The 22,004-nt window shown below is 42.6% G+C and overlaps 1 protein-coding gene across 3 annotated transcripts in view; it reads right to left on the bottom strand.

The window, feature by feature from the left end:
• SORT1 (sortilin 1) overlaps positions 1-22,004 on the bottom strand; it is a 65,425-nt gene that overhangs the window by 19,582 nt on the left and 23,839 nt on the right. For 2 of the 3 annotated variants that reach the window (XM_045897038.3, XM_045897040.3), the window contains exons 4-10: positions 13,767-13,869; positions 13,072-13,236; positions 9,347-9,420; positions 6,391-6,440; positions 5,180-5,310; positions 2,377-2,521; positions 1,243-1,398 (exon numbers count right to left, since the gene is read on the bottom strand). In XM_045897038.3, the coding sequence (XP_045752994.2) occupies positions 1,243-1,398; positions 2,377-2,521; positions 5,180-5,310; positions 6,391-6,440; positions 9,347-9,420; positions 13,072-13,236; positions 13,767-13,869 (824 nt within the window). The remainder of the gene's footprint in view (positions 1-1,242; positions 1,399-2,376; positions 2,522-5,179; positions 5,311-6,390; positions 6,441-9,346; positions 9,421-13,071; positions 13,237-13,766; positions 13,870-22,004) is intronic. The other variant, XM_045897039.3, reaches the window with a different exon arrangement.

Below are 22,004 nucleotides of genomic sequence, written 5' to 3'. Positions count from 1 at the left end.
TAAGTCTGGAGTAGTAATTCCTAGTTTTTGTCTCTCCACTACTCTGTATCTGATCTCTCTTATAATTTTTCTTTTCTTTTTTCTACATGTTTCTTCCCTGTTCTATTTTCAATGACATAGACTATTGCAGGTTTAAATTCAGAGACAATATGTTTTGAGATGTCCAAGGAAAATCAAAGAAGAAAGCAAAAGAAGGGCAATTCATTTAGTCAATAAACATCTATTGTGTGCCTACTATGAAAACTGTTGTAAGCCTTCAGGACTCTATCAGTGAACAAAACAGAAAAAAAAAAAAAAAAAAACCCCAAACTTCGGGAAATAGACATCCTAGCAGGGTCAAACACCAGACGCTGTAAATAGGTAAATTATATAGTATGTGAGACAGTAAATGCTATGGGAGAAACCTGCCCAGCTAAAGAGAGGCTGAGTGTGTCCGTGAGGGGCGGGGAGGGGGGGGTGGCGCGCACCAGACAAGTTTCCAACGGGATAGCCAGGGCAGGTTCCAGTCAGAAAGCAACATATGAGCACAGACGGGAAGGAGCACGGCGTCAGCCTTGCAGCTCTTTGGGGAAACAGAGAACAGTGCCTGCAAATCTCTAAACCATGTGTGTGTGCAGAGGACTGGAGTGACCAGAATGCAGTAAGCAGAGGGGAGAGAGGTGGGAGCTGAGGTCAGGGAGCAAATGGGGGCCAATACTGCTTAGGACCTTGCAGACCATTGCAAGATCTTTACAAATAAAAACAAACAACCCCCACCTCCTACCAAAAAATAAATACATATTTAAACAAAACCTAAAGAGCCTTTTTGTACTTTAGGGTGACGTGTTTATTTGTATAACTGGGCCTTAGCAAAGGTGAGCTCTGCAGAACCACTGAGTTGGACACAAGAGAAATGCTGGCTGGCTACAGTTGTGTCCTCTACAAGGAGAAAAGCAGGTAGTGGTTCAAACTCAGGCTCATTCCCCTAGCCCTGAACCTCCCAATATAGAAAACTTATTTTTTTAAATTTAACACTTATTCTAAACAACACAGAACCCAAAAAGTCTTTCTTTTTACCTGCTGTTGCTCTGGGTTTTTTTAGTTCTATTTACCATAACTTACGTAAAATGAAGAGCGAGCCAGAATTTACATGGATAGGCTTGTAGGCTAGGCAGGCAACATTCCTGGGGGGACAGGACCATTATTCTCCCAAGCCTCAACTCCCACCATTTTCAGCTGAAGCACAGCTGTGCCCAGACTCACCTTCCGAGAGCACACTTGTTATGTAGACCCCGCGGAGGGAGGTCACATTGGTAAAGTCTGTCTCACCACCTGTGGTGGTGTACAGATGTCGGTCTAAGGACTTGGAATAGACAACGCCTCGATCGTCTGAGGTGAAGATTGTGCCAAATCCGGTATCTGAAATAGGCAGATACACAAAAACACTAAGTCCTGGGAAGGAACGGAGAGAAAACAACAGTCTAACCATACGCATGACTGAATGACTGACTGCAGCCATTAGCCAACGGTCTCTCTTCATGATGTAGATGCAGACCTGAGAATTAATCATGGTTTGATACTTGTGATTTTCATGTCCACCTTTAATTCCAGCACCCAGCTTGGTGCCTGGAGTATGGCAGATGCTGTTTGTTGAATGGATTACTCAGATGCTACAGAAAAGACCTTCCCAGACATATTCTGGTGGCAGAGGCAATGCATTTAGATTCATATCATACATATCTCTAAATCTTTATATTCCAGAACAATGCTTTTCAAACTATCTGTGGTGAAGGATCAATTTTTTTTTAAGTTTTATTTATTTAAGTAATCTCTATACCCAGTGTGGGGCTCGATCTCACAACCCCAAGATCAAGAGTCTCATGTTCCTCTGACTGAGCCAGGCAAGTGCCCTGGTAAAGGACCAATTTTTAAATTTCTATTATGGCACAAACTGATCATTTGTAAAATATAATAAAAATTAATCACAAGAAGAGTGAAATACAAAAGAGAGACAAAATATAATCCACAACTTTTTAATCAGATTCAACAGATATAAAATTACTCTGTCAAAGGGCTGTAGGAGTTTCTCAATGCTTCCTATTGCTTTCTGCACTTCCTTGGTAACAAAGAGTTTGCAAACCAGTATCAGTCCTCTGATTATCCTTTGAGCAGCAGTGCTCAAGGGTCTATGTGGACACACACATAAACCATACTACAGAGTCAAAACAAGGGGTCTTCTTAACAGAGACTACATATTATCTGTAAGACTGTGTATTCTGTAGTACACAAATACCTAGGGGTAAGAGAAAAAGTCAACGTGTAAGAAGTAAGTGCGAAGTCGAACTTGAAGCTTCCGTCTCTATACATTCAAGGGTGGGCCACTAAAAAAGCTCTTACCTCCAGGTTCATCTACATGCATGAACACCATGTCATCATTAGCTGCTAGAATAGAATAGAATTGTTCCTGCCCCACAGAAGGTAGCTGGGCCATGCTCCATGTGTCCCCTTGATCTGTTGACACATGAATCCTTCTTGTTGCATCCTGGAACAAATGCCAATATTTATCTTTTTAATTTTCTGCCAAGATGCCCTGCGCAGGGACATGAATAGGAACATTATTATTCATATTTATGAGTATCATTATCCATTTCCTCACTAAGTACAACTGTTACAATTGACAGGTCCCAGCACCAATTACTAAAGCAATTTCTAACCCCTAGCAAAGTTCCAGGTCTCAGAACAATCCATTCTATTGTACGTAAGGCTATCTTGGCTTCCTCTTTGGCTTCTTCATTCTGGTATGGCCCTGTAGCATATAATCTTCCCAACCTCTGACATTCCCATTTCCTTCAGTAGAGCTCCGGGTACGATGGGACCATCACCAGTCTGGCTTTACAGCCCCTGGCATAGGCTTGCTCAGATAATTCTTAAAATGATGACTGTTGCACAAAAGTTTGGTCCCTTTGAGAAAGTCCTGGCATAATCCAAAGACTTAGATAATTAAGAGTCTAAGAAAAGGGAGATGAAACCCATGCTTGGGAGATCACAGGGAAGTCGAGATGTGACACGTCTCCTCTTTAAAGGAAGTAAGTGTCTGTGAACAGCCATAACGAAGGTCATGTGCACAGCCTGGGACGTGGCCAATATAAGGGAGCTGACCAGGGGGTTTTTATCTGCCAAAAGGAATCTGCTAAGGAGGCAATTAACACCTCCTCTCTGATAAATAGCTTAAAGTTCCTACTAGACACAGTTGGCCAGGGCACAAGAATTAGTCCCAGCGCCTCCTAATGTTAAATACTCTTTAAGTTCAGTGACAAGTGCATTTGACTTACTTCTCTAGCTCATAACTAGAAGTTTATTTTCCAGTTTTACTTTCACTGTTACAGGTAAGAACGAGAATTCAACAGCACACAGTAGGATGCTGATTTTGTAGACAGTAGTGGTACACCGCAGGAGGCCACCTCCGTAGTCAGGCAGTCTGAATCCCACCATGCTTCTATCTCTGGGTGACCCTAGGCAAGTTACTCAATTTCCTCAGATACAAATTGAGGCAAGAGGATCTGCCCCCAGGGTTGCTGGGAGGATTTTGTGTAACTGCTCAAGGGAGCTATGTGTAGTTACTGTGTCTAGTTCCCCATCTCCACTCCCGTTCTCTCTGAACCCACTGTAATCAGCCTGCTAACCCCAGTTCTCCGAAGAAACTGCCCTTGTCAAGGTCACCAACCACCTCCACTTCGCCAACTCCAGTGGATCATTCTCAGGGCTCCTCTAATTCCGCATCTCAGTTGAGTTTCACACAGCTGATCACTCCTCCTTCTTGAGACACTTTCTCCACTTGGCTTTCAGGGCATCCCAGTCTGATTCCCCACCTCCCTCCCTCCGTCTTCTGTGCTGGATTCCCATCTCTTTCCAACCCTCCAGTGTCACTGGGGTGCTCCAGCATGTGCTCAATCCTCCAGAAGATATCACCTAGTCACACAGCTTCATATACCATATAATTTAGGGAGACTCATATACCCAAATGTTACTTGACATTTCCACTTAGATATCCAGTGGGCATGTCATACGCAAAACTGAATTCTTGATTTTCCTCCTACAAACTTAGTTCTCTTGCCATCTCAGGAAATGGTACCACCATTCAACCAGTCGCTCAGGGCAAAGATTCTAAAGTTATCTTTGGTTCCTCTCATTCCTTCACAAACCACATCTAATTCATCAGCAAATCCTACTGGCGATATGTTAACAATATATCCACGATCTTACCACTTCTTCCCTAGTCCACGTTAACAACCTACCATCTCTCACTGCTGTCATGGCCTCTTAGCTGCTCTTGGTGCTTCCATTCCTGTTTCCTGTCAGGCTATTCTGCCCCTACCTACTCTGTCAAAACAGAAGCCAACTTATGCCATTCCCCTGCTCACAACCTTTCACAGCTTCCCAAAACATGAATAAAAGCCAAGGTCTTGGCCTATAAAGGTCTTGTCTGACCTGACCACTGGCTCCCCCTCTTTGGACCACCCTGCTCTGTGCTCCAGCCATGCTGCCCTTCTCACTTTTCTTCAATATTTCCAGCATGTTCCAATCGGAGGGTCTTTGTGCTTACTGTTCCTTCAGCCCAGATGTACACAGAACTATGCTTTCACTTCAGTTGGGTCTCAGACAGCCCATCCAAGCCACCTTATCTAAAACAGGACTGTTCCAGTTCCTAGCACATTCTATTTCCTTACTCTGCTATAGATTTCTTCATAGCTTTAATCATTACCCAATATTATAATGTCATATTTATTAGTTTAGTATCTAATTCCATATTTAAATACAAGCTCTGAGAGCAGGACATTTATCTGTTTTGTTCAATGCTATATTCCTGGGGCCTAGAACAGTACCTAGAATATAGCAGGCACTTAATTAGTGTTGTCTATTTCTATTATCATTATTGGATAATGAGCAAGTGGATTGCTTTTTTTCAGTTGTCTGAGTAAAGTCCAAACACTGGGGCTATGGATATTCATGTGGTGACAATAGGCTGATGTGCCAAGTAGCCCAGAAGAATCAATCAGCCTCTAGAAAGAATCACCTCCAAATGTTAGTGATACTAAACGCTGCAAAAAGGCAAGAAATTCTGCCAGTACTAGCAGTAAAAAGCATCTATTTGAGACATATTTACAGAAATTTCAGAACCTCCAAAAGAGGAAACACTCACCTTATCAGCCATCACAGAGGCAAAAAGGAAACGTCCCCCAAGACCAAATGAGTAGATTTTCACACCAATGGTTTTGAAGCTTTTCCCCAAGTCTGATGTTCTCCATAATTCCAGTGCCCCAAGGTCAGCTTCTTAAACAAGACAAAATATTAATTAAAATGTCACATACTGGTGAGCCTCCAGTTCAAAACAACTGTTTTAGAGTGTTCTTGTATTTTATAGCTAAAGGATTTTTAATCCTATGCTTGTTAATCAAGTGACCATGTAAAATGACACGGCATTAGACACAGGGAATTCCCATTTGGGTTTTATTTCTATACATGTGGGGTTTTGCACTGGATAGAATGACAGAGTTTACGTAATTCAAATACAGTGTTGCATAAACATGTCACAGCTACAGCATCCTGTTTTGCTTTCTTCACAACACACTTATCTTTTCCTATTTTCAGTAGTCTTGTTGGAGTTTTTGGTTTTCTTGCTGATCCTCCAATAGCCCTATAGGAATTCAAGCCCCATGAGAGAAGGCCTTGGGTGTCTTGCTCCCTGCATCCTTAGGACAGTGACTGGCATACTACTGCAGGTGTGCAAATCAGTGGATGAAAAAATGAAATGAATCTGTTGAATGAATAAATGTGAAAGACCATGCTTTCTGCTTTGAAATGGTGCCATGGACTGGAAAGCCAACATCCACCGACACAAACACAACCTCCATGCTCTTTCGCAGAAATCACTATGAGTTTCAACTTGTTATCATTTGTAGCCTAATATTTACTTTATGTAAATACATTGCTAAAATTAAGTACACTGCCTCTGGGTATAGCTTATGTCTTCATTTGATCTAGGCTCAGTACTTTTAAAATTTTTAAAATCCTTGACAGTTATCTTAGCTATTAAAATTACAGGAGATGGGCGCCTAGGTGGCTCAGTCATTAAGCGTCTGCCTTCGGCCCAGGTCATGATCCCAGGGTCCTGGGATTGAGCCCCACATCGGGGTTCCTGCTCCGCGGGAAGCCTACTTCTCCCTCTCCCGCTCCCCCTGCTTGTGTTCCTTCTCTCACTGTGTCTTTCTCTGTCAAAAAAGTGAATAAAATCTTTTAAAAAAAATTACAGGAGAACAGAAGGATCTTTGATGTTTCTACCTCTTACAACCCAGAACATTCTACTGTGAACGGACAACAGGACACTCTTATTTGGAACTAAAATATACTTACTGCAGGAGCCGTTCGCATAGGTGGTAAAGAAGATGGTGTTTTCTGATCCCCTACAGAGAGGCAAAGACAGAGAAAAGTCATGGTTCAAGTCACAGAGCTCCAAGCAAGGCTACTAATGATAAGCTCCATCCACAGGCGCCAGGTGAAACGGCCTTCTGGGATGCTGTACGGCTGACTCTCCCAGCCACACTGGTCAAGGTGCCCCCAGCCCAGCACCAGGATTTCCCCCAGTCCACTACTTCTTCACGTGAACGCTTCTAGCTGGTCAGACTGGTCTGTTTACACTCTCCAAATCTGCCTCTTGCATTTGCTGTTCCTGTTGCCGGCTTAAAATGCTTTTTTCTCTTCTGTAAGCAAATCTTACCCTCACAGTCTTTAGGCTCCAGCTTAAAATCTAGCTCTTCCATGAAACTTTTCCTGGCACTCCAACTGGAAAGCTTCTTTGCTGCAAACTTCTAGAGCAGTGATTTCTCGACTAGGGGTGATTTTACTCCCCAGGGGACATTTCTGGTTGTCACAACTGGGGGACAGGGAATTGTTACTAGTATCTAGTGGGTAGAGGCCAGGGACGCTGCTAAACATCCTACAATGCAGAGGACAACTCCCCCACAATAAAGAATTGTCCAGTCCAAAGAATTGTCCAGTCATTAGTGCAAAGGTTGAGAAACCTTGTTCTAGAGCACTGGACCATTCTGTACCAGCTGCTCGGCACTCCTTTGTCTCCTGTTTAATTATTTTAATCCAACAGTGTATGCCTTCTCTCTCCTACTACATTATTGGGTTCCTCAGGACAGGTATGAAGTTTTATGCTTTGTTGTTTCCACTCAGAACCTAGTTCAGTACTTTGCATGTGCTAAATAATTTAGTTCTTTCATCTCAAATAGACAGCTAGGTCAGAGGTTGAATTATTTAAATTCTACCTTGGAAATGGAGTTTGCAGGAAAGTAGGTTCAGACCCTGATAGTACTTATGGATTAGCACCAGCACAAGGTGCGGGGTCTGAGCACATTCTTTCAGCACTTCAGGCTGTCAATTCCTAGAAATCAAAGCTCTAAAAGGTGAGTAAACTGTTATCAGAAGTCCAGTTATCTTATATTTAGACACTAATCAAAGAAATAAGTTACAAAAGTAAAAAATATTATAGGGGATACAAAATAAAATACCATTTAAAAATAAATTTTTAGGGTTTTTTTTAAAGATTTAAAAAATTTTTGCATTTCTTTTTTTTTTTTTTATTCATGAGAGACAGAGCGAGAGAGAAAGGCAGAGGGAGAAGCAGGCTCCCAAGGAGCAGGGAGCCCGATGCGGGACTCGATCCCAGGACCCTGAGATCATGACCTGAGCCGAAGGCAGATGCTTAACCATCTGAGCCACCCGGGCGCCCAAGATTTAAAAAAATTTTTAAGTAATCTCTACACCCAACGTGGGGCTCGAACCCACGACCCTGAGATCAAGAGTTGCACGCTCTACCCACTGAGCCAGCCAGACATCCCTAAACGTTTAGTTTTAAAGATGAGTTTTCAGTTTGTTTCTTTTGGCTTTATTGAGGTATAACTGACAAATACCATTCAGAGTGCACACTGTGGTGATTTGATATACATACATCAAGGTGAGTTGTAATGACCAAAATTTACTATAGTCTTACTTGAACATACCCTATATACTTTAGTTCCATCGAGAGTGAAGCAACTTACTAACTTAGTTCCTTTCAAAATGACTTCCTTCCTGATAAGACCATATAAGGCACAAACACAATTCGTGAAAATACACAGACCGAATGCTGACGTAGCCTGTGTGCCACAGCGGGGCTGCACGGACCTCATTTTATCAGCAGTATCTGGGAAAAGGCCACTTTAAGCAGTGTTTTTTTTAATATTGTAATTTCAGGAGATATATTTGGCAACGTCTCTATTACACACCTCCCTGACTCCCTAAGTGGAGGACATTAAATATTAGATTCTTCCTTGGGACTAAGGGTCATGTTCATGAACACCACGCATACGACACTATAACACAGAGCTCCCATTGGAAGTTACTGATCCCGCACTAAAGCACCCCATCCTGTCATCGTCCCTGCCTCCATGCAGCTCTCAGCAGCGGCTCCTCATGCTGGCGCGTGCTGCTTGTTAGCACTCACGTCCCCCACCTCGGGCACCAGTCTGCTATCCACAGGGAAACTACATTCACAAATTTGCTGAAATTTGTCAAAGAGAAAGAAGAAAGAGGCTCTAAACAAGGGTGTGAGCATAATTAGAATTTTGGTGGTATGAAGGTTTTTAATTCAATTCTTGCTCCACCATCCCCCAAACTCCCCCAATAAATCTCCTTTCATAAAAGGGAAACACCAAAGCCCAGAGAGGTTAAGCCACTGACTAGCCAGTTTCGAACGAAGGTGACCTGACTCCCAAGAAAGAGCTCTTCCACTGCATCATCTTAAGCAGGCCCTGGGTGTGTGTGGGGGGGGCGCCGGCGGTCCCACCGAGGAAAGCGAAGGATTTTTGGTGCACAGACAGAGTGACTCCGAAGTTCTGGAAGCTCTCTAGGCTTTCTTCCTGATTCCTTGCTATATTCCGCACAACTGAAACGGATCTCTACGTGAGGGAATATAAATCTGGGAACAGAGAAGTACGTAAGTCCCCAAATCAAAGCTGTATTTTATGCTATTCCAACTGATGACACTATTTATGGAGAATAAACCTTTGCAGGCAGCAGCTACTCAGTCATGTGCCCTGCTTAGTTATATTCTAACACTCAGTGAGATTAAGTATTCTTTCCCAGTGGAATTAGAAGTTCCTCCAGGTCACAATCTGTGTCATACCCTTCCCCTTCTATCCCTTCTGGCACCCTGAAGACTACCTGGCACGTAGTCAGTGCTCAATATTTATTCATGTGACTTTTGGCAGCATAGTCAGGAAAGGTTTAGGGCTCTGCACAGATGGAGTCTTCTGTTACTCACCATTTGGCCAAACACACTGCTTTGTGGATTTCTTCCCATTTTCCCCCAAAATCCTTGGACACCCACAGGCCATTCTGAAAGATTATAAATGACTTATCAGAATTCCAGCTTTGTCCTGTGCAGCTGCTAATATGACCTTTAATAATTCATATCTAATCATTCAGGACAGTAAACACACACATTGAAGGTCCGTTCAAGCTGCCTGACACACACACACACACACACACACACACACACACACACACGATGGGGGCCCCTTCAGGGTTTTGGAAGTTCAGAATAACAAATGCTCATGAATTGCCTACTGTGTGCCAGGCACTGTCCCAGATGTCACACTGGGGACACAACGACCAATAAGATACACTCCCCGCTCTCAAGGAGCTCCCGGCTTAAGAAGGGGTGTGGATAAGAATCTGATACAATGTGGTAATTATGGAAACATGTCTCCAGGGTGAGAATAAGGAGGGGAGGGACAATGCATCAGAGATGGTTTGTGAAGACAGCTGAATTAGTATTAAATAATGAGCAGTATAACCAAAAGAAGGCAAATGGGGAGATGGGATGTTATTGCACAAATACACACTAGTACTTGCCAAGGCGAGAGGTGATAAAACATCACAGCGTGGGCAAGGAGCTAAAAGCCTTCAGACACTGATGGAACACAAATTCCAAGGTAAGGAAAGAAGGGGCTAATGCTAGGGAGAGAGGTGAGGGCCAGCTTACAGAGGGCCCTCAGTTTTACTTTTTCTTTTTTTTGAGAGAGAGAATGCACATGTGCACATGAGTACAGTATGGGTGGGTGGGGGTAGGAGGGGAAGGGGAGAGGGAGAGAGAGAATCTTAGGCAGGCTCCATGCCTAGCGTGGAGCCCGACACGGGGCTCGATCTCACGACCCCGAGATTCCTGAGATCACAGAACCTGAGCCAAAAATCAAGAGTTGGACATCTAACGGACTGAGCCACCCAGGCGCCCCTCAGTTTTACTTTTTTTAAAGGTGGAATACTTGGATGGCAATGGGAAAGATGGATTTCATACCAGAAGCAGGAAAAGTAGTGAAAAAGTAGTACCACATTAGTTCATTAAGAGTTAGTGAAGGCCTAGGGCCCCTGGGTGGCTCAGTCATTAAGCGTCTGCCTTCAGCTCAGGTCATGATCCCAGGGTCCTGGGATCGAGTCCCACATCGGGCTCCCTGCTCGGCAGGAAGCCTGCCTCTCCCTCTGCCTGCCGCTCCCCCTGCTCATGCTCTCTCTATCAAATAAATAAATAAAATCTTAAAAAAAAAAAAAAAGTTAGTGAGGCCCTAAACCACAGCTGTGAGGTATAGGCTCAGGAAGAATCTAGAAACTAGATTCAGTAGAACTGGAAGCTTTTTCCTGTAGGGCAGAGTGTGTGTGAGTGTGTGTGTGTGTGTGTGTGTGTGTGTAATAGGGGAGCAGCAAGACAGAAATCTGAAGCCCTGGGAGGAAGCCAGAAATATGGATTTGAGAATCTTATACATAACAGGGGCAGTTACAAAGGTCAGAGTGGAAGAGATTGCTCAGAGTGAAATGAGCAGTAGGAGTTTACGAAAGAGACCAGGAAGCAATTAGAAGGTTAGAAGGTAAGAAAGAAGCCAAGCAAGACAAGTTCCCAAAAGGAGAGATCGGCCAATATTTTCAAATGTAGCAGAGGCTCGGTAAAATGAAGACTGACAATGTCCGTTACATTGGCAACACAAGCCTATTGGGCCCAGACCCAGTGGAGGTGGGACAGAGATGTCCTGGTACAGCTGAAATTAAATGGGGCTGCTCTAGGCAGAATTTACCTACAGTGCTCTTCCACTCTCACCCACCATTCTTCCTTCTGTAACTCTTTCCTCCTCTGATAATATTCACCTCCCAGCATTTCTAATTTACCTAATTCTACTTGGAAATAGGAAAGAGTCTGGTAACACCTATTTGCACTTTAATACACATTGGACCATCTTCTCGACCCTGATTTTTAAAAAATATTTTATTTATGTGAGAGAGAGAGCAAGTGCGGGGGGAGGGGGAGAGAGAGAATCTGAAGCAGACTCCACACTCAGCATGGAGCCTGATGCGGGGCTCAATCTCACGACCCTGAGATCACGACCTGAGCCGAAATCAAGAGTTGGATGCTTAGCTGACTGTGACACCCAGGCGCCCCAGCCCTGATTATTTTTACTTCCAACTTTCCCTTAACTGGAAGAAATTTGAGGTATAAAAGCAGACTGGGGCTACCTCCTCCTGAGGATAGCATTTCAATAATCTTAAGACACTTGGTAATGGCGATGGGGTAGTCAAAAGGGGGACTGGTGATTCTGTCCATTCCTCTGGGGGTCTCTTTGCTCCCTTGAAGGGCCTATAGCTCCAGCTTGCTGGAGGCCAACTTCCTGGAATTGTTGCTTTAAGATCTGAAGCCTACCCAGCAGGCCAGTTTCCTTCCTCTGGCCTCCTTTGGCTAAACTTAACTTTGACCTCCTTGAGTCTTCCAGCCTTCCCTTTGCTCAAAGATCTGCACAGAAGGCCCAGAGCCCAGATGGCTCTTCGAGTGCCCTTCACCCTCCCTGTGCCACCCCTCTGCTCAGCCCGACTTGTCCACATTGATGATCCAGTTTTTGTCCCCACAATGGTCACCACAGCAATGGCTCTCAAATTTTAGTGTGCAGACTCAGCTGGGAAGGTTGTTTTGTTTTGTTTTTAAGATTATTTATTTATTTATTTGACAGAGAAAGACACAGCGAGAGAAGGAACACAAGTAGGGGGAGCGGGAAGGGGAGAAGCAGGCTCCCCACTGAGCAGGGAGCCTCATGTGGGGCTCGATCCCAGCACCCTGGGATCATGACCCGAGCCGGCAGACACCTAACGACTGAGCCACCCAGGCGCCCCTCAGCTGGGAAAGCTGTTAAAAATACTAGCCAACTCAAAACCAAAAGTCACTGATGGACTATGTCTGGATCGGGGCCTACGAACTACATATTACATGAGTCTCCCAGGGGTTTCTATCTGATATTGCTGGTCAGGAGACCACACTCTGAGAAATAAGATGAGAAAGAGCCCATGTAAATGTAAAGTATAATTATGATTATCATAGTCTAACAACTCAGCCACTTTGGGTCCTTAAAATCCATGGTAAAGGAGACTGGTCCTCCAGGAAAGGAAAAGTGAAACGTGCTCCCCAGAGAACCTTCAGAAGAGAGGTGGGAGGGTTAGGGAGGGACACAGGTTTCTGGGGACAGTATAGGAATGTGGTAGGCGATGCAGAGATTTAAAACTCTGGATATTTAAAACAGGAGTATCAAAGACAGAAATCAGTATGCTTTATATGCTGGGAACTAACAAAAAAAAGTTATGAAGATGTGGTTTGGCCATAGGAAAGGAACAGCACCATCAGGAGTTTGACAATTTATGCTTGTCCCTTGAAGTACAAGAATGATTACATTAAACTGTTTTCTAGTTCATTATTCTGAAAGCACACCACATCTATTCACTTAAAAAAACATGTAATGACAGCTAAATATCATACTTGTCTGGAACAGATAGGACATGAAAATCATGCCCTTTACCAAATTGGAAAAAAATGCAAAAAATACGTAATTCATGCCTTAAGAAGTCACTAGAAAGCAGTCCAATATAAAGGCATGTCCTACAGGATTCTTTTAAAACAGTATATTTTGAGCCTATAAAAACGTGAAAAAGCAAGACAAGTTCCTCAACTATACTTACTTCAGTGCTGAGGGCTAAAAGATAATCAGAATTCTGAGGGCTATACATCATCTGAGTCAGAGGGTGGAAAGGGAGATTGGTCTGAACAAAGTTCTTGGCAAAATCTGATGATCTGAAGATTCTTCCTCCATGACTTCCTCCAGACACCTCTGCTGTTAAAATCACCTGATTAGGAAGAAAAAAGTTCAGAGTCAGAGTGTAATAGTATAAAAGCACAGAAGTTTTTACACCATTTTCACCAGATATTCGTTAAGAAAATTCCAAAAGTAGGAAGTTTTAAAAACAGATTAGTTGGTGTACTGCACTCCTCAAGTATTAGTCTTATAACAAATATTATCCTGAATTGAAATAGTGCATCATAACTATGAATTTAGCCTGCTCAGTTTGAGATTAGCTAGTTGCCCAAAGACTAAAATGTTGTTTTGCGGATTATACATTGTGACGCCAAAAAACTGCTATGTAATTAATTACAAAGGGTTTGGCTGGATCTTGGACAGGGACAAAAAAAAAAAAAAAGAACATGTGTGCTGAATTCCATTCTTTTATGAACAGCACTACATTATGTTTAATTTTAAAATGAACTAATAGCACACTAAATATATTGCTATATACAACTGGACCATTCCAACATTATTATCTGACAGCCCTGCGCGTGGTCTCAAGCACAGCTTCATGTGTGTATGAATGAGTCTTACCTTTCCAGAATTCTCAGGACCAATAGCCATGCCAAACTCAGTCCGAATGAAGGTGTTATTGATGAGATTTGTAATATCCTTAAAGTTCTTTCCATAGTCCTCACTGAGAGGAAGAAAAGCGAGACAAATTTAGAATGTAGTGGCCAAGGACACTGCTGGGGCTCCTGTCTGGCTTCCATTATCCCTTCCCACTGGCTCTGTGGAGGCGCTCACCACCCTCCCCTGAACAGTTACCTGCCTCAGGGGAGTAGATTCCGTCTCTAGCTCCAGTGGTGGGCCTGATTAGTCTGAAGGAAATTCCACCCCCTCACCGGTGATGGGGTCAGAAATGGGGAGTGACCCAGGTTGAGCCAATTAAGACAAAAGGGGGAAATTTGGGGTCTTTGAGGAAATACAATTTCTTTATACTTAAGATACCCGCCTGACAAAATGATCTGTCTTCCTTTAGACTAGTGGTTCTCAATCAGTGTATTTTTGCGAGCCACTCCCCACCGCCACCACAGACATTTGGCAATGTCTGGAGACATGATTATCACAACCCAGGGGTGAGATGCTACTGGCATCTACTGGGTAGAGGCCAGGGATGCCGCTAAACATCCGACAATGCGCAGTTTCACAAGAAAAAAGCATCTGACCCCAAGTGTCAATAATAGAGAGGCTGAGAAACCCCAACTCTGTAATATGTGAAGACAAAGCAAAAAACTGCTACAGGCATTTTGGCACAATGAGAGCACAACTTGAAAAATAAGCCAACAGAAGTGGAGAGAACTGCTGAGGGAATTCTGGAATTTCAGAGAAGCAGAGCCTATGACACTGGGTTGAACTAACACTGAAGCCCATCCTTCTCCTGTATTTAGTTATGAGCCATTAATTTCCTTATTGTTTAAGCTAGTTTGAGTTGGGACGTCTGCTAACTGTAGCCAAAGCCTTCCAACCTAATCTAGTCACGCACAGTACTAATGATAAAGCTGCCAACGAAGGAGCAGGAATCCTGAGGTCCCCCCACTCCCAGAGGCTGCCGTACCAGGCACCAGTGTCTACCACGTGCAGCGCACAAAACACAGCTAGGGAAAACAAACAAACTTAATCTCATCTCTTGGGTTGTCCAAGCTCTTCCCGAAAGTTCATTCCAACGATATTTTTGAGAGGTATTCAATTTCATGTTTAGATTTTGAAAACGAAAAGCAAAAAAGTCAGGAGCTACCTACCTCTGATGGGTTTCATACTGTGTGCAGGCTGCTAAAACATGATACAGAATGCAACATCCTAGCAGTCATGAAACCTAAATGTTCCTCAGTGAAGACCACTGTGTGTTGCAAGTTAGTTGCCCAGTGATAAATGGTCTTCACTGATAGAATATAGGACTCAGTAAATGGTACAATTTTGGTAGCAGCCTCAACAAATAAAGAATCACAGAACCACAGAACATGAGAGATGCAAGGGACTGAGGAGAACATCTTGTCCAACTCCCTCACCTCACAGATGAGGAGGTTTGAGAGGAGGCAATTTGTCAAAAGTCAACCAGTTAATTAAGGGCAAAATTCTCAGTCTCATCCTAGAGGCAACTTTTAATTACTTGCGAGGAGTTTTTCTCTTGCAACCTGCAGACTTCCACGATCTTCCAGGGCTTGTGGCCTGGCGGTAGAGATGGGCTAAGAGGAAGTTGGAGGCAGACAGGAAGGCAGTGTCTCTGAGTGTTTGCATAGGTCCCTGACAGTATGCTAAAGCAAACTACACACGGCTTGAAGTTGTCTGAAAGACTCTTCCTCAACAAAATAGGGATTAGGCACCACCCAACTGATTCTTTATTACCCTTTCCGTGGCTTTGGAATACAAAACGCTTATCTTCCGGATAGCAGGTCAAAGGGATAGGCACAAACAATTCCCTAGCTCCACAATGTTCATATCCTCAATCACTCAGACAACCATCTAAAGGGGTTTGCAGTGACTTGCTTATCACCAGCTTACAAATCTCCCCTCCTTCATGACATCCCCAGGGAACCTCCACAAACCTGTTGGCAAGCCTGCTTGCTTTTTAAGAACTTGGCACAACAAACACACCCCTGCCCTTCAGAAAAAGCAAGCAACATGAGCAAAACAAAAAATCATCTGCGACAACACTACTTTAGCCACTTAAAAAGACAGGTGGAGCACAATGGACTAGTATCGACCTGCTGGGATTTATGTAGGCTTCTGTTAAGGCCACGCAAGGCCAAGGGAAAGATTTTAATATAACACTTTATTTTAAAGTAGCATTATTTGGGGCGCCTGGGTGGCTCAGTTGGTTAAGCATCCAACTCTTGGTTTCAGCTCAGCTCATGATCTCAGGGTCGTGGGACTGAGCCTTGCATAGGGCTCCACGCTCAGTGCACCTGCTTGAGATTCTTTCCCCCTCCCTATTGCCCTCCCTCTGCTCCTGCCCCTGCTTGTGTGCTCTCTTTCTCTCTAAAATAAATAAATATATAAATAAAATATTTTTAAAAAGTAGCTTTATTTTCTATCAGCACATAACATACATCATGAAGAGGAAATCAATGCAACATCTTGAAAAATAAATCTACTTTTCAAAATCCGTAAGATAATTAATAATGTCATAAACAGCAGTCAAATGATAAGTAAATCCTGTGAAACCATCTGCTTTAGAAACAAGTCTTTTGAATAAAAAATAACCAATTTCCGGTTGCCAAAAATAAATGATCAATTATGCATGTATTTGTGCTGTAAACATGCATAAGAATATGCATATAACTTGCAGCTGAAGAAAAGTGTTAAAATACAAATATTTTCAGAATAGAACCCAATACCCCCAAAGAACAAGAAAGATCTAGACATTAAAAAAAAAAAATGAAAAAAAAAGTAATCTCACATAGGACTTCTAGTAAGACAGAGCATCAAAATTCCTAGTAGGATGAAGCACTCAAAAGGGGTTTTTCCAGAAGACTCACATATTGACACTTAACCCAAATGTCAATACTCAAAAATTATATCCTTGTTTTTGAGGACTTTCCATTTATAATATATTGGAACTTGTATACCAGGCATCTGAACTAAAGACATCTAATGAAAAGTAACAGTATGAGGGGCGCCTGAGTGGCTCAGTTGGGTAAGTGGCTGCCTTCGGCTCAGGTCATGATCCCAGGGTCCTGGGATCGAGCCCCGCATCGGGCTCCCTGCTCGGTGGAGAGCCTGCTTCTCCCTCTCCCTCTGTCTGTTACTCTGCCTACTTGTGCTCTATCTCTGTTAAATAAATAAATAAAAATCAAAAAAAAAGAAAAAAAGAAAAGTAACAGTATGAGAGTTTTACAGTATCTCAGATAATCTTACATTTTATTTTTCTCAACAATCAAACAAGCACATGGGGCGCCTGGGTGGCTCACTCAGTTAAACATCTGACTCTTGATTTCAGCTCAGGTCATGATCTCGGGGTTGTGAGGTCGAGCCCCAAGTCAGGCTCCATGGAGCCTGCTTAAGATTCTCTCTCTCCCTCTGCCCTCCCCACTCAGGCACGTACGTGCACACTCTCTTAAAACAAACAAACAAGCATAGATATTCTTGTTTGGTTGGCTTTCAGGCCTAACCATTTCTGTTTCTTTAGTTCATTTTTGCCATGATTATGTTGTTATAAATTGCAATATAAAGGCAGCAAGGATGATAACAAACTTAAAAAAAAACCCCAAAACAAAAAACTACTGTCCTGTAGTTTTCACTAATCAGGAAAGCTTATAGAGTAGATCCTTATTGTTCCTAGATTCCATATTTGCAAATTTGACAACTCACTCACAAATGTATTTGTAACCCTTACTCATGGCACTTTTGCAGTCATCTGCAGGCATGCACAGAGTGATGAACATTTAAGGAACCCAGCTCAGGTCCAATAAGGGGATGCTCAGCCTTCTTGTTGCAGCTCTGTCTTCTTCACAGTATATTTAGTGCCGTGCATTTTGCACTTTTGTGTTTTTTGTTGTTGATTCCACTGTTTCGAACAGCACCTGAGCACAGTGTTAGAGGGCTAGTGTTCCTGAGTACAAGAAGGCTTTGATGTGCCTTATGGAAAAAATATGTGAGTTAGATAAGCATCTTCTGGGCATGAGTTATGAGCTCAATGTTAATGAATCAACAAGATACATTAAATAAAGTTGTCTTTCAACAGAAATGCACATAAAACAAGATTATGTACTGATCAATGAACAAAAATGAATGCTGTGAGCAGAGGTTTGTGGGAGCTGAAATCTTTCTTTCTTTCCCCTGGGAGCAATGGTTTCATACTCGCCAATTCAGGGTACACGGGGACTCTGCAGAACAATGACGACCAACTGTACTGAGGCTTCCAGTTAAAAGACCAACAGGGAGAATGCGTCTTATTAAAATGTGGCAACATAACAGCAGACCTGAAGTCACAGACTGGCCAGTAAAATGGGCAGAACTTGAATTCACTTTAAGCTGAACTCCCAGTACTTCAGTTTCTCTCTCTTTTTTTGTTTTACCCCCACTGTCTAATACTACCTTATGTCTTTTTATTTTAATATTTAATTCTGTTTTATTCTTACTGAAAAAAGGATACATGTTTTCTGGAGAAATTTTGAAAACACAAGTGGGAAAACAAAGGGGGTAAGATATTGTGACTAATAAGAAGGAACATGAGTACGTATCCAGTGTCCCTATTTTGCTTTAGTTGACAAGGCAATTTTAATATGTATTTTCATGGGAATATCTCCTAAATGATGAAAACCACCTAGTTTCATGTTTTTATATGCCCTAAGCTTGTAAAAGTGAAGCTGTAGTAAAAATGCATCATGCATTTTAATAAACTTTTTCTTTAAGAAACAAAAAAGCAGTAAAATATATTTTGTAATGGAATTTATGCTAACCTTATAACTAAATATGCAGTCATTATTAATAATCTACTGCAGTGAAAACCAAGCATATATCATTAAAAAGATGTCTTGGAGAAGCCAGTTTATTTTTTATTTTTTTTAAAGATTTTATTTATTTATTTGACAGAGAGAGAGCGCGCACAAGCAGGGGGAGCAGCAGAGGCAGAGGGAGAAGTAGGCTCCCCGCTGAGCAAGGAGTCTGATGTGGGACTCAATCCCAGGACTCTGACATCATGACCTGAGCTGAAGGCAGATGCTTAACCGACTGAGCCACCCAGGCACCCCAAGAAGTCATTTTACTATGCTTTGCTTTAATATCTGTTGATACCTTTACATTAACTTTTTTTTTTTACCTCAAGAAACATCCTTAAAAATTTACACTGACAATGGAATAAAATTTAACGTGAAATTTAGTCATCTCAAGATGCCCTTACTAATTTCCAAAAGTTGAACGACTGTCAACAGGAAATAAAAATCACAAATAAAATAGCAGCAGGTTTTTTTTTAAGATTTATTTATTTATTGGGGGGAGGGGCAGAGGGAGAGGGAGAGAGAGAATCTCAAGCAGACTCCCCACTGAGCGCAGAGCCGGAGCAGGGGCTCGATCTCACGACCCTGAGATCACGACCTGGGCCAAAATCAAGAGTTGGACACTTAACCAACTGAGCCACCCAGGTGCCCCAAAATAGCAGCAGTTTTGTGGTAACTGGGTACAGAATTTTGATGTAGAATAATGCTTCCATGTGTTTCATTAAGTTGATCTTACAGTGAAAAGTTAAACTCAAGAGGCCATCAAACAAAAGCGTGCAAAACCTCTTTCAGTTGCCAAAACCCAAATTATCATCTTAATCATAGGTATAGTTTATTTCCTTTTTAACTTCACATTTGAAAGAGGCAAATGTACTTTACAATCCATTATATAAATTATTCCTTAACAGAGGATCAAATTTAAAGCTATTCTAATATAACTCCTTTAAACTGAAGATATTAATATATTATTCAATTTTTCCTAATCATCAATGCAGAGGGACGTTATTTATTATTTCCCCAATCTTCCCACAATTCCTTTTTTTAAAAAATGTTTTATTTATTTATTCATGAGAGTCAGATAGACAGAGAGAGAGAGAGAGGCAGAGGCAGAGGGAGAAGCAGGCTCCCCGCCTAGCAGGGAGCCTGATGCGGGACTCGATCCCAGGACCCTGGGATCATGACCTGAGCCGAAGGCAGACGCTTAACCATCTGAGCCACCCAGGCGCCCCTCCCACAATTCTTTTTTATAACCTAAAGATCAAAGTACATTTCCCTCTAACTTGGCGTAGGTAACAGACACAACTTTCTTCTACCCCTGTGAGCCTCTGAGCTGTAAGACTCAGAACAGTTGGCATGTGATCAAGTGTCTTTTATTTGATTCCCAAATGAACCTCTGACCACATAAGATTTAGTACAGAAAGATAATCCGATAAATAATATAATCGTGAGAGCTGTGAAAAACAGAAGAGTCTTCGGAGTGGATTCAACAGGCTTTTATTTTATTTTTCAGTTGGGCAACCTCACCATGTTCGGGACTCCTCTTAATCAACCTGCCCCCTCCCCTCTGAAGCACCACGTGCCCCTTGACTGGCGGGCCAACAACATGAGTCCCTTCAGAGTGGCCAGGCCAGCCCGGTGGGAGAAGCAACGAGGCCTATTTACAGTTTCCACCTAAACTCTGGAGAAGGTCTCACTTCACAGCAGGGAGGAAAGAATTAATATTCAAAATGACCTTGGCCAAAACAATAAACAACCAAACAAGAACCCTGCTGTGTGACAGGACACAGAAGCTCAGTCACATGAAACTACATGAGAAACAAATAGGATTGCTCTCTAGTAAACTGTGTGTTAGGGGTTTCTCACAAGACTAGACAAATATAGGATGGAAAGGGCTGAGTCAGATGCTGGTCGGTATTTTAACAGTAACAGTGATACTGCTTTTGTTTTGTTTTTGGCTGTCTTCAAGTAAGCATAGAATTGAAAAGTAAAAGGATGGGAAAAAGAGTCATGAAAACACATTTCATTCCCCCCTGGGTATGACTCATGAACCTGTCAGGTCCAGTTCTAGCCACACGCTTCAAGAGCAGTATAGAGAAAAAAAAGTGAATTCAGAAGGCAAGCAAGAAAGTGACCGAGGCAAGAGGTACAGAAGTTAATTCAATCTGGAGAGGGAAGAGTTTAGTAAACAGCCTTCACAACAGGTAGGGATCCATCAGAGAAGAGGTAGGTTTTCATCTGCTACTAAAAAATGAATTGGAAATCAGCATCTTCTACGATGCGAACATGGGTGATATTTACCACAGCAGCATTAGTAATACTGAAAACATCAGCTACAACCTGAGTGTCCCCGAGGATAGTGATTAAGTAAGTTCTGTTGATGTAACAAAATCGATGAGTTACTAGCAGAGGGGATATGAAAACTACCATGGTATGAGCACTCACCAAGCGGAATGCATATAGGCTGTAACACCAGGCATTAGTAATACTTGCATACCAGCAGGGGCAAGGGTACATGTGCCTCTGCAGAAGCCATGGAAGCATCTGGGGGCAGGCAATCACTCTTCACCAGCTGGCCCAAGGGCTCTCAAATTCCTTTAACAACTGGCACAGCAGCGCCAGCAAGGCTGGCTACATGCCATCTAGGCCCACCGTGTTCTTACTCCACGCCAGCCACTGCAAAGCATAACCTGCAAAGGCTCTGTGGTGACCACTGTTACCATCTTTCTCTTACAGATGACAAAAAACTTAGGGAACTTAAATGACTTGTTCGAGTTCATTCTGCTCGCAAATGACAGTGCCGAGATTCAATCCCGGGCCTGTTTGCCAACACAGTCTGGCAACTTTACCCTGGACCACGCTGCTTCCCAAGACTATGTAGCCATATGAATAATATGAAAGGGAAAAATCCAGATAATAAAGTGTAAATAAGTTAAGATTACACTTTACTTTTTAGGGTGATTTTTTTCTTTCTTTTAAAATTTCCAAATGTTGGGGCGCCTGGGTGGCTCAGTCGTTAAGCGTCTGCCTTTGGCTCAGGTCATGATCCCAGGATCCTGGGATTGAGCCCCGCATCGGGCTCCCTGCTCGGCGGGAAGCCTGCTTCTCCCTCTCCAACTCCCCCTGCTTGTGTTCCCTCTCTCGCTGTGTCTCTCTCTATCAGATAAATAAAATATTTTTTAAAAAAATAAAAAAATAAAAAAAATAAAATTTCCAAATGTTTTATAATATGGTTGTTTTCTATAAGGAAAGATTTTATGACTGCAAGGTTTTTTGAACACTGGGAAGAGTTACTGAAGTTACAAATTAAAAAAAAACTTTTTGCCCTCCCCAAACA

This window comes from Mirounga angustirostris, unplaced genomic scaffold (assembly GCF_029215605.1).
Source record: "Mirounga angustirostris isolate CCGP_5_RB_7025 unplaced genomic scaffold, mMirAng1.0.hap1 SCAF_4, whole genome shotgun sequence".
Classification (NCBI taxonomy): domain Eukaryota; kingdom Metazoa; phylum Chordata; class Mammalia; order Carnivora; family Phocidae; genus Mirounga; species Mirounga angustirostris.
The sequence above is the reverse complement of the archived record's forward strand: the minus strand, read 5'-3'. Positions and strand labels throughout refer to the sequence as shown.